A 14263-nucleotide genomic window follows, 5' to 3' on the forward strand; every position below is an offset into this window, starting at 1 on the left:
CCATCTTGCGTGTCGATTGTGCGGGCCCTTAACAATAAGGGGCCGCAACGACACCTATTATTTCCCCATTACTCTTTCTGTAGGTAATCTGATGACACCCAACAAAGGCTACACGCGTCATTAGCTATATTTCTGCAACCAAGACTGTGTTATCCAGAAATAGTCTACATACAGTTGCTGCGCCAGTCTGCCAGATGGAGCACGAGACGACAAATTGCCTGGTGGCTTCTGTCCCGCGCTCTTCGGCCGACGTTTGTTGATTTTTCTGACATTTCACCAGCACGACTGGCTAGCATTGTCATAGCTTCACACTCTACTGCTCGTGGTGGACTTCGCGGCCGCAGATTATTATATGTACCTGGATCACCAACATCCGCGGGCTTTTCCGTGGTCATTACCACTGTCGTTCTCCTCTTGCTACCTGCAACGGTCGGTAACTGCAGTATGGGAATCCATGATACCCTCACCAAGACGCTTTCTTCTTCCTTGTTGATGCTACTGTCACTTTTGTGTATTTCTATAGCTTCCATGAACAAGTGGGTGTGACACCTCTTTTCTACAGCAAGAACTTTCATGTTGTCGAATGTCACTATGTTGTAGGTGTCACACAGAGCGTGCTCCGTGGGCGAATTTTCAACCTGTCCCCGCCTGCAGCCCTGTTTGTGTTCGGTGAATCTCGCACTGTCGATCGCCCAGTTATTCCCTAACATAGACTTTTTGAACGTGTACCTGGAGTGGAAGATCTTTTTATGGAAAGTATGAAATAATTTCTCGTAGTCCCCTACAGATTCCTAACGTCATTCAGAGCCCCAGAAATTCATGATTGACAGTTTCTGATAGCTATGAGAATATTAAGTAGATTTGACCTGAAACACGTGGGTTGCCTGCAATACATAAGCGATCCATAAATAGTTCACTACGTTACTATGGCATTACATACTAATTCATGCATGAATAATTCACCTCTTCACTATTACCAACTGCATGTACTGTACGTTCTCCGTTTTAAATCTTACAACCATTTTCACAGCTATTACACGCTCACAATTATAAATCAGGATTGCCTGCATGGGCCTAGGAGAAATTCTTTTATACATTTTAGACCAATTTAAACAAAATCGTATTAAAAATCCATTTGTATTTGAATATTTATTTCATGGAGTCGCCCTCTGAAACCGTGTAGGTACTTATGAATAACCCTGTGTTAAATATAAATACTATAGCGATCTGTCTACCGGCTAGGATAGCCGTAAGCACTAAAGCGCATTTTCCTGGACTCGAGTATGCGCGCCGGCCCTGGATCGAATCCGCCCGGCGGATAAACGACGACGGCCAGTGTGCCGGCCAGCCTGGATGTGGTTTTTAGGCGGTTTTCCACATTGTGCTAGTTGAATACCAGGCTGGTCTTCACGTTGCGCCTGAATTACACGCGTCGCAGACATTTGAAACACGTTCGCACTATTTCACAATTTACACTAGATGCAGGCAGCTGGGGTACACTGATTTCATCCCGGGGGTATGGGGTAGCGGCAGGAAGGGCATCTGGCCACCCATAAAACTAACCTTGCCAAATCCGTACTAACCACGCCGACCCTGCGATCGCTGCAGGACTAAGGCGTAAGTGAAAGAAAGAAAGAAAGAAAGTAAGCCACTGTCTATTGGTATAGAACATGAGACTCAGAACATACCCACTTCTATTGAAGGACTGTGTACCTAGACACCGAGCGAGGTGGCGCAGTGGTTATACACTGGACTTATTTTAGGAGGACGACTGTTCACACTCATGACTGGCCATCCAGATTTAGGTTTACCATGAGTTTTCTAAGTGCCAGGATAGTTCCTTTGAAAGGGCACGGCCGATTATCTTTCCCATCGTAGACAAAATTCGAGCTTGTGCTCCGTCTCTAGTAACCTGTACGTCGCTGGGACGTTAAACTCAGTCTAACTTCCTTCTTCCCTTGTATGCCCAGACCATGACTACCACTGACTCGGATCAAGCGTCGAGATACATCCCTGGACAGATCACTTTCTGAGAGTATTGCCAGCGAAGATCAAAGTGTAGGGTTTGAGTCCCGGAGCAGGACTTATGTTTAATCTGCAAGAGAATTTCAAGATCAGCTGACACTCCGCTGCAGAGCGGTAGATTCACACTGGAGAGCTACGGCATGTAATGTCCCCACAGAAAATACCCTCTACCACGCAGCTGTTAATCATTTTCAATCAAACCATCCACATTCATTCACTTTGGAAAAGTTATCTGATCTGATTTTCTCGTAATATATGCGGCGACAGCTCGACGACGCCAAAGTATTTTCTAGTGCGTTTATTCTTTGAAATAACAGAGATGCATGTATGCATTTTCCATGGTTGTTAGATTGGTAAGTTGGACAGCTTTTGGAGTATCTGTTGAGGGATTTACGTGTTTCTGAGAGATACATATTCTGCTTTTCTTCTTGCTAAAGCGAGCCAATTAACATTTTTGCCGCTAGCGGTTTGTTTGAAGAGAAAGAGACTGTAAACGGAAAATAATTAAGGCGTGGAATCACCAGAGATCTGGACATGTAATGGAGATGGATTTAATACACAATTTCTCCACAAATAAGGTTTGTGACTTTTTTGTTCTGGAGTGAATGAACGAAAGAGTTTTTCCTGAATCATTTGATGATCACGTTGGCCCTGTAGTTAGTGGGGAAGTTTCAGCTGTGTCGAAGAGAGCCTGCAATCACTGAGTCTGTGTTAAATCGTCCAAAAAGGCTTCGTACACATCTGGAATTCGCAATCTTTCGTAAAAGGAAAAAATTGTCCAAACGATTGATTCTCCCGACTGACTGCAGTGTTTAACAGTAATAATAAATGTAAAGATCTCTTACAGCAAGCCAGCCACAGATTACCAAGACGAAGGACTCCACCAAAGATCCTATTTGGCTGATTTCACGTAATGAAATATTATATTAAAACTTTACATAGATAAAGGAGAGAAAGAGAGAGAGCGAATGAAAATAGAGATAATACTAATAATCCTCCTTTAGTCTAATTTTTCACCTGTCTTATCACGGATCAGCCAAGAACTGGGAGGGCCTTCCTTTACTGTATAGATGTATGTGTGAAGGTGAAGGGATCTTAAAGGCAACAGATACACGTCTATACAGACAAGACATTACACAGAGACAGCAGCTAGCTGCATTCATCATCTATTCTTAGACAAAGAGACGGCAACTTATTATCCGAACATTTAAAAATGTTAAAGGCAGCGCAGCGGCGGCGGCTGCGGCGGCGGCTGCTACTGACCGCAGTGGTGCTGTCGGCAGGCGTGTCGCGGCGCTCCTTCCAGGCACGCCCTCCGCAGAGGCACGCAGTGCTGGCCGCGCGGGCACGCGTGTCGCGAGCAGGGATCACGCTCCGGGCACGCGCCAGCCTCCAGTTCTCCGTCGCCGGCGCCCGCACACCTGCAACACCGGACACCCCCCGTCTCTGTGTAACACCATAGCTCTAATACTCTACTGATTTATTTTGCCTTTTGTCTTATTTAATGTTACATCGTTGAGCTTCTGTAAAGGTTGTTGGATTGACTCAATAACATAAAACTGTATACTCCTTTCTTTGTAAAAACTTTGATGTCATGGTTTGATTCTATGCAATGTAGTATATCTGCCATTTAAATTCTTTATCTCAATTGGAGGGAGACAAAACTTACTGTACACATTTGGAATTTGGGTGAATAATTTTTTGTAAAAATACTAATATGTGCAAATGTTTTGTTTTATTTAAAATGTTTGTTTGCTGTTATGTAAGCTGCTGACCTTCACTTAGGATTCTTAGTTATTCTGTGTATAAGAGGCAGTGTGGTTCCCCTCGGGAACGGAACTTGGTAGCTCGCGGAAATTGTGGTTGGCCTAGGTAGAAAAGGTGGAACAAGAGTCAGTCGGGGACGAGCTACCAAACTGTGCACTGCCCATGTAAAAGTTGTGTATTGTGCTGGTTCCGAGAGAGGCTTTTTCTGTCACTTTCCAATCCCTTGGATGAATGGATAAATAGCTCGAACGATTCTGGAATTGGTATCCATCATCGCCACCAAGAAGGGACAGGGTCCAGCAATTCTGCCTGCAAATCCACCTACCAACATACAGTTGCCACCACATTGCGCAATCACTGTATCGAAATACTATAATAATGTACAGTAAAGGATCAGCTTATTGGAGGTGTTAGTGTGCTCAAATATAAGGTAACTTATAACTGAATTCATGTACCTACCATGATTTTTTCCCTATCACAACACCTCTCAGTTTCCTCTCCATTTGAACTATGATTACCGAGTGTCCTATTTTGTGAAAAAAATGAAAGCCTCAGAACTTTAAATAATGTTGTTTGATCTTTGGTAAGAAGGGAGTATTCAGATTTACTGTGGATTCAGTGAAATTGTGGGAGGTAGTAAATGTAGTCTTGTGAAAGCCTCCCAGGGATGGAAACAGTCTAATTTAAAGTTTTGTGGAGTCAAAGTCACCTATTTAATCATTAACTTGAAAGTAGAAGACTGTGTTAATAAAGACAATTTGCAGTTTCTTTTAAAGATTAAAATTCTTAAAACTGAGGCTTATAAAGTGTTGCTCAGTTAATGATCATAGTGCTGCCTGTAGTATATTTTAAAAGGTGAGTCAGTTTCTTGCAAATTTGTCAACATTACGTTTCACTGTGGTAAAAGTGGAAAACTGCAATAGTGAATAGTTACATATTCATGTTTGCTAAGCGTTTGTATCTCTTGTGTATTGGAAGTGCATATTAATAGTACAACAGGATCCACAGTTTGCCTATTGTGCTAATGCTAGGTAACAAGTAACGGGAAGACCACTACTTAATGAAAACCATAATTTCTTTATTCAAAAGACAGTGAGAAGTAACCTGTTAGTGAATTCCATTTAACTTTCATTCTAAATACAATAGTATTCAGTTGAGAGACACTTAACCTGTGACCAGTTCATAATTTTGCAGTGAACTACATTTATAATTTTATGTCAACTAGGAAAGTGTTTGAAAAATAATACTTAACCTATGTCCAATTTATGATTCTGCAGTGAATATTAATAGTAACGTTATAAAGACCATGCAGTTTGAATAAACCCTGAAGTAAGCGTGTGTTTCATTATCTGTTATATATATGCAAATTGTCTTTCCTGCTCTGTCAGCTTCTTAACCGTGAACATATGCAGGTGCTAGAGTTCATTGCACTCGCTTGTGGTAAAGTATAGGTTGTGTTTGTCCGCTAAAGTTACTAATAACTATTTTAGTCAACAAGAATGTTAATCATTCTCTTGCCTAATTAGGCTGGCGAACGTTTTCCTTGTTCTCTAAACAGTGTGGCTAGGTAAAACATTATTTGTTACTGTTTGAATAATTACGTAATTCTGACTTTCACTTCCGATAAGCCACCTCCGTTAGGTACGACGCGGTCAATATAACAAAATTCCTCTCAGAGGGTAACACTGCCCTACTTCTTCATACTATAATTACTAGAATAAGAATAATTTCTGTATACGAACTGCCTTAGGCTTTGAGGTTATGGTATAGTAGTAGCAGACGGAAGTGTTATACGTAGTTTTTCCGTGACAGGACTATTTGTTCTGTTGGGCCATACTACGCAATAAACCAAGCTTGGTATTTCATAGTACAAGCTACGTAAATGCTGTTGCAGTGTTACAGTCTCAGCACACAGGGAGCACGTATGCGAGACACTCATTAGACTGCCTCACTTGTATCATTTGGTGGGACTCTTAGACTACGGCACAAGTTCGGTGCTAGGTGATGTGAACACTCAACTCCTTGTAAAACGAGCCAGATTTTCTGGTCGTAAGTGTTGGTTCAAATGGCTCTGAGCACTATGGGACTTAACATCTTAGGTCATCAGTCCCCTAGAATTTAGAACTACTTAAACCTAACTAACCTAAGGACATCACACACATCCATGCCCGAGGCAGGATTCGAACCTGCGACCGTAGCAGTCCCACGGTTCCGGACTGGAGCGCCTAGAACCGCAAGACCACCGCGGCCGGCGGTCGTAAAAGTTGTTGGTTAATAGTGGGAGAGATTGACCTCTTATTTTCTTCAGCGCAAAACATGCGTGTTTTTGCACTTCTTTCTTTTGCGTCTGGTAGCATGTTTGTATACAGTGCCATACACTGAAGCGGCACAGAAACTGGTATAGGCATGCGTGTTCAAATACGGAGATAAGTAAACAGGCAGAATATAGCGCTGCGGTCGGCAACGCCTACGTAAGAGAACAAGTATCTGGCACAGTTGTTACATCGGTTACGGCTGCTACAATGGCAGGTTATCAAGATTTAAGTGACTTTCAACGTGGTGTTGTAGTCGGCGCACGAGCGATGGTACAAAGCACTACAGAGGTGGCGATGAAGTGGGGAGATTTTCCCGTACGGCCATTTCACGAGTGTATCGTGAATATCAGTGAAATACGGCTTCGCAGGACACAGCGGATCAGGTTGTCGAAAGGGGCCAACGTCAGTTACTGTTAGATATACAAGAACACACAACTTTATTACTCAAACCAAAGCACAGTTTTCTCTTTAAAACAAAAAAGATCAATTCACGGCTGAGGGCCCAAGTAACTTCTCCGCAATAAGTTTAAATGATTCCTTCTAAAACACCAGGACTCAGAGTAACGGCTGAAGGCCTTACTTAAGTACAATTGCAACATCTTCTCGGCTAAAGACCAAAATAATATTTCAGATCAGCTAAGGAAATTCTTTGAAGGCCAAGCATTTACAAATTTCGGCTAAAGGCCATATTAATGGAAATTCAAATTAATTCTGTATCTCAAAGCCCAATAAAAAAGTTAATAAATGAGAAATTAATAAAAGAGAGGGTTTAAGGATAAGCTTTTGCACAGTACAACGGAAAAACATCTTAAGAAAACTTGAAGTATCTTTGCGGTTGAAGACCAAAGAATTAGTCAATAATAATTAAAGATAACCTTAAGATAAACATTTACACAACACGGCTGAAGGCCGAGAAACCTTCGGACAAGGATTTACATATTAAGGCCACAGATTCAGAAACAAACGCGGCTGTAGGCCTAAATACAGAGCAACAAGAATTTTAAGTAACACGGCTGAAGGCCTAAGCTTAAAATAGTTGTCATGAAGTTCGGCTGAAGGTCATGTAGTAAACATAAAACACACAATATTAATACACGCCTGAAGGCCTGGCACAGTACCTGCGACCAAATAAAATGACAATCACAAACAACAAACGGTGGTGCTCAAGAGTGTTCCAAGGGACGGCCTGGGGAGGAGACTCTGAGCACAGTTTGGTGAGACAGGCAGCCAAGCGTAACACTAAACAATCGGGTGGGAACACGACCTAGGGATGGCTGAAGAAACAACCAACAGCCTAATAAATTCCATCAATTCGCTTCCACCCGACACAATTGCTCCTCTGTTTCAACCGACCGACTGACTACAACAGTACGCACACAGCATTCATCTGCACAGTGAAAATCACAGAAGCTACACAAGGATACACGTAAACACACTTGCACAAGAACTCGAACAATAGTAAAAGCAATCGCTGTGGGACAAAGACGAATAAATTCGACATGCAGAGAGTTTCCACAAGCGGTCGACGACCAAATACACGTCGTCCGTTGAGACGACCGAGCGAACGACCAACCCAGGTCGTTCCCACTGATGTTACGTGTGTCGGCAACGGTCGGGAGAGTCTTGTCTATCCGAAGCTGGCTGCAGCTCCAACCGGGACCAACTCGATGTGCGTTCGGAACTCGGAGACACGGCGGCCCGGGCACACTGGCTCGGACCCAACCATGCAGAGGTAACTCTTGCCCATTGGCCACGACATCTCTGTGCAAGGAACGAACCGACGCTAGTCCAGCACGATGTCCAAGTGACGAGGCCCAGAAACGGTCAAAAGACCAAACACACGTCGCCCGATAAGACGAGCAACCGAACGACCAACCAACGGTCGTCCCGCTCAAATCTCCTTCCGTCGTACAGTTTCTATGTGCCGCCAGCGGCCGGCGAGCACTGGCTGTCCGCACCTCACTGGCTCTCCGTCACCGACTCATTGCTGCTGCGTCCCGACTTCACTGCTGCTGCGCCCTGACTGACTCCCAACTCAGCTCCAGACAAACGACCCGGAAATACAAGCGGACACTCCAGACATAGTACGAGAGTGCACTTATCGATAAGCGCTGCTGCTGCCACTGACGGGCAAGCAAACCAGCAACCTAGTGACACCAGTAAAGACACCAGTTAAAGAAAAAAAGAAGGCGACAGAACCACAAAAACAAGATGACGAGCAATAGCGGCATGAGCGCGAACCGCGCACGGATCAATCAGGAATCCGGTAAAACATCAAATCTCCGACATCGTTGCGGCCAGAAAAATATCCTGCAAGAACAGGACCGACGACGACTGAAGAGAATCGTTCAACGTGACAGAAGTGCATCCATTCCGCAAATCGCTGCAGATTTCAGTGCTGGGCCATAAACAAGTGTCAGCGTGCGGACCATTCAACAAAACACCTTCGATATGAGCTTTCGGATCCGAAGGCCCACTCGTGTACCATTGATGACTGCACGACACAAAGCTTTACGCTTCGCCTGGGTCGTCAACACCAACTTTTGACTGTTGATGACTGGAAACATATCGTCTCGTCGGACGAGTCTCGTTTCAAATTGTATCGAGCGGATGGACGTGTGCGGGTATGGAGACAACCCCATAAATCAATGGACCTTGCATGTCAACCGGGGACTGTTCAAGCTGGTGCAGGCTCTGCAATTGTGTGTGGGGTATACTGTTGGAATCATATGGGACCCTGATGCGTCTAGATACAACTCTGACAGATGACATGTACGTAAGCATCCTGTGTGATCACCTGCATCCATTCTGATCACCTGCATCCATTCATGTCCATTGTGCATTTCGATGGACTTGGGCAATTCTAGCAGGACAATGCTACATTCCACACGTCCAGAATTGCTATAGAGATGCTCCGGGAACACATTGTGTGTGGGGTATACTGTTGGAATCATATGGGACCCTGATGCGTCTAGATACAACTCTGACAGATGACATGTACGTAAGCATCCTGTGTGATCACCTGCATCCATTCTGATCACCTGCATCCATTCATGTCCATTGTGCATTTCGATGGACTTGGGCAATTCTAGCAGGACAATGCTACATTCCACACGTCCAGAATTGCTATAGAGATGCTCCGGGAACACATTGTGTGTGGGGTATACTGTTGGAATCATATGGGACCCTGATGCGTCTAGATACAACTCTGACAGATGACATGTACGTAAGCATCCTGTGTGATCACCTGCATCCATTCTGATCACCTGCATCCATTCATGTCCATTGTGCATTTCGATGGACTTGGGCAATTCTAGCAGGACAATGCTACATTCCACACGTCCAGAATTGCTATAGAGATGCTCCGGGAACACATTGTGTGTGGGGTATACTGTTGGAATCATATGGGACCCTGATGCGTCTAGATACAACTCTGACAGATGACATGTACGTAAGCATCCTGTGTGATCACCTGCATCCATTCTGATCACCTGCATCCATTCATGTCCATTGTGCATTTCGATGGACTTGGGCAATTCTAGCAGGACAATGCTACATTCCACACGTCCAGAATTGCTATAGAGATGCTCCGGGAACACATTGTGTGTGGGGTATACTGTTGGAATCATATGGGACCCTGATGCGTCTAGATACAACTCTGACAGATGACATGTACGTAAGCATCCTGTGTGATCACCTGCATCCATTCTGATCACCTGCATCCATTCATGTCCATTGTGCATTCCGATGGACGTGGGCAATTCTAGCAGGACAATGCTACATTCCACACGTCCAGAATTGCTATAGAGATGCTCCGGGAACACATTGTGTGTGGGGTATACTGTTGGAATCATATGGGACCCTGATGCGTCTAGATACAACTCTGACAGATGACATGTACGTAAGCATCCTGTGTGATCACCTGCATCCATTCTGATCACCTGCATCCATTCATGTCCATTGTGCATTTCGATGGACTTGGGCAATTCTAGCAGGACAATGCTACATTCCACACGTCCAGAATTGCTATAGAGATGCTCCGGGAACACATTGTGTGTGGGGTATACTGTTGGAATCATATGGGACCCTGATGCGTCTAGATACAACTCTGACAGATGACATGTACGTAAGCATCCTGTGTGATCACCTGCATCCATTCTGATCACCTGCATCCATTCATGTCCATTGTGCATTTCGATGGACTTGGGCAATTCTAGCAGGACAATGCTACATTCCACACGTCCAGAATTGCTATAGAGATGCTCCGGGAACACATTGTGTGTGGGGTATACTGTTGGAATCATATGGGACCCTGATGCGTCTAGATACAACTCTGACAGATGACATGTACGTAAGCATCCTGTGTGATCACCTGCATCCATTCTGATCACCTGCATCTATTCATGTCCATTGTGCATTTCGATGGACTTGGGCAATTCTAGCAGGACAATGCTACATTCCACACGTCCAGAATTGCTATAGAGATGCTCCGGGAACACATTGTGTGTGGGGTATACTGTTGGAATCATATGGGACCCTGATGCGTCTAGATACAACTCTGACAGATGACATGTACGTAAGCATCCTGTGTGATCACCTGCATCCATTCTGATCACCTGCATCCATTCATGTCCATTGTGCATTTCGATGGACTTGGGCAATTCTAGCAGGACAATGCTACATTCCACACGTCCAGAATTGCTATAGAGATGCTCCGGGAACACATTGTGTGTGGGGTATACTGTTGGAATCATATGGGACCCTGATGCGTCTAGATACAACTCTGACAGATGACATGTACGTAAGCATCCTGTGTGATCACCTGCATCCATTCTGATCACCTGCATCCATTCATATCCATTGTGCATTCCGATGGACGTGGGCAATTCTAGCAGGACAATGCTACATTCCACACGTCCAGAATTGCTATAGAGATGCTCCGGGAACACATTGTGTGTGGGGTATACTGTTGGAATCATATGGGACCCTGATGCGTCTAGATACAACTCTGACAGATGACATGTACGTAAGCATCCTGTGTGATCACCTGCATCCATTCTGATCACCTGCATCCATTCATGTCCATTGTGCATTTCGATGGACTTGGGCAATTCTAGCAGGACAATGCTACATTCCACACGTCCAGAATTGCTATAGAGATGCTCCGGGAACACATTGTGTGTGGGGTATACTGTTGGAATCATATGGGACCCTGATGCGTCTAGATACAACTCTGACAGATGACATGTACGTAAGCATCCTGTGTGATCACCTGCATCCATTCTGATCACCTGCATCCATTCATATCCATTGTGCATTCCGATGGACGTGGGCAATTCTAGCAGGACAATGCTACATTCCACACGTCCAGAATTGCTATAGAGATGCTCCGGGAACACATTGTGTGTGGGGTATACTGTTGGAATCATATGGGACCCTGATGCGTCTAGATACAACTCTGACAGATGACATGTACGTAAGCATCCTGTGTGATCACCTGCATCCATTCTGATCACCTGCATCCATTCATGTCCATTGTGCATTTCGATGGACTTGGGCAATTCTAGCAGGACAATGCTACATTCCACACGTCCAGAATTGCTATAGAGATGCTCCGGGAACACATTGTGTGTGGGGTATACTGTTGGAATCATATGGGACCCTGATGCGTCTAGATACAACTCTGACAGATAACATGTACGTAAGCATCCTGTGTGATCACCTGCATCCATTCTGATCACCTGCATCCATTCATGTCCATTGTGCATTTCGATGGACGTGGGCAATTCTAGCAGGACAATGCTACATTCCACACGTCCAGAATTGCTATAGAGATGCTCCGGGAACACATTGTGTGTGGGGTATACTGTTGGAATCATATGGGACCCTGATGCGTCTAGATACAACTCTGACAGATGACATGTACGTAAGCATCCTGTGTGATCACCTGCATCCATTCTGATCACCTGCATCCATTCATGTCCATTGTGCATTTCGATGGACTTGGGCAATTCTAGCAGGACAATGCTACATTCCACACGTCCAGAATTGCTATAGAGATGCTCCGGGAACACATTGTGTGTGGGGTATACTGTTGGAATCATATGGGACCCTGATGCGTCTAGATACAACTCTGACAGATGACATGTACGTAAGCATCCTGTGTGATCACCTGCATCCATTCTGATCACCTGCATCCATTCATGTCCATTGTGCATTTCGATGGACTTGGGCAATTCTAGCAGGACAATGCTACATTCCACACGTCCAGAATTGCTATAGAGATGCTCCGGGAACACATTGTGTGTGGGGTATACTGTTGGAATCATATGGGACCCTGATGCGTCTAGATACAACTCTGACAGATGACATGTACGTAAGCATCCTGTGTGATCACCTGCATCCATTCTGATCACCTGCATCCATTCATATCCATTGTGCATTCCGATGGACGTGGGCAATTCTAGCAGGACAATGCTACATTCCACACGTCCAGAATTGCTATAGAGATGCTCCGGGAACACATTGTGTGTGGGGTATACTGTTGGAATCATATGGGACCCTGATGCGTCTAGATACAACTCTGACAGATGACATGTACGTAAGCATCCTGTGTGATCACCTGCATCCATTCTGATCACCTGCATCCATTCATGTCCATTGTGCATTTCGATGGACTTGGGCAATTCTAGCAGGACAATGCTACATTCCACACGTCCAGAATTGCTATAGAGATGCTCCGGGAACACATTGTGTGTGGGGTATACTGTTGGAATCATATGGGACCCTGATGCGTCTAGATACAACTCTGACAGATGACATGTACGTAAGCATCCTGTGTGATCACCTGCATCCATTCTGATCACCTGCATCCATTCATATCCATTGTGCATTCCGATGGACGTGGGCAATTCTAGCAGGACAATGCTACATTCCACACGTCCAGAATTGCTATAGAGATGCTCCGGGAACACATTGTGTGTGGGGTATACTGTTGGAATCATATGGGACCCTGATGCGTCTAGATACAACTCTGACAGATGACATGTACGTAAGCATCCTGTGTGATCACCTGCATCCATTCTGATCACCTGCATCCATTCATATCCATTGTGCATTCCGATGGACGTGGGCAATTCTAGCAGGACAATGCTACATTCCACACGTCCAGAATTGCTATAGAGATGCTCCGGGAACACATTGTGTGTGGGGTATACTGTTGGAATCATATGGGACCCTGATGCGTCTAGATACAACTCTGACAGATGACATGTACGTAAGCATCCTGTGTGATCACCTGCATCCATTCTGATCACCTGCATCCATTCATGTCCATTGTGCATTTCGATGGACTTGGGCAATTCTAGCAGGACAATGCTACATTCCACACGTCCAGAATTGCTATAGAGATGCTCCGGGAACACATTGTGTGTGGGGTATACTGTTGGAATCATATGGGACCCTGATGCGTCTAGATACAACTCTGACAGATGACATGTACGTAAGCATCCTGTGTGATCACCTGCATCCATTCTGATCACCTGCATCCATTCATGTCCATTGTGCATTTCGATGGACTTGGGCAATTCTAGCAGGACAATGCTACATTCCACACGTCCAGAATTGCTATAGAGATGCTCCGGGAACACATTGTGTGTGGGGTATACTGTTGGAATCATATGGGACCCTGATGCGTCTAGATACAACTCTGACAGATGACATGTACGTAAGCATCCTGTGTGATCACCTGCATCCATTCTGATCACCTGCATCCATTCATGTCCATTGTGCATTTCGATGGACTTGGGCAATTCTAGCAGGACAATGCTACATTCCACACGTCCAGAATTGCTATAGAGATGCTCCGGGAACACATTGTGTGTGGGGTATACTGTTGGAATCATATGGGACCCTGATGCGTCTAGATACAACTCTGACAGATGACATGTACGTAAGCATCCTGTGTGATCACCTGCATCCATTCTGATCACCTGCATCCATTCATGTCCATTGTGCATTTCGATGGACTTGGGCAATTCTAGCAGGACAATGCTACATTCCACACGTCCAGAATTGCTATAGAGATGCTCCGGGAACACATTGTGTGTGGGGTATACTGTTGGAATCATATGGGACCCTGATGCGTCTAGATACAA

The 14263-nt window shown here is 44.8% G+C and overlaps 1 protein-coding gene across 1 annotated transcript in view; it reads right to left on the reverse strand.

The window, feature by feature from the left end:
* Window positions 1–14263, reverse strand: part of LOC124593768 (reversion-inducing cysteine-rich protein with Kazal motifs-like) — a 208104-nt gene that overhangs the window by 39397 nt on the left and 154444 nt on the right. Inside the window, exon 12 of the mRNA XM_047132117.1 lies at window positions 3289–3446. Coding sequence (XP_046988073.1) covers window positions 3289–3446 — 158 coding nt within the window. The remainder of the gene's footprint in view (window positions 1–3288; window positions 3447–14263) is intronic.

Source organism: Schistocerca americana, chromosome 2, assembly GCF_021461395.2.
Source record: "Schistocerca americana isolate TAMUIC-IGC-003095 chromosome 2, iqSchAmer2.1, whole genome shotgun sequence".
NCBI classification, from domain to species: Eukaryota; Metazoa; Arthropoda; class Insecta; order Orthoptera; family Acrididae; genus Schistocerca; species Schistocerca americana.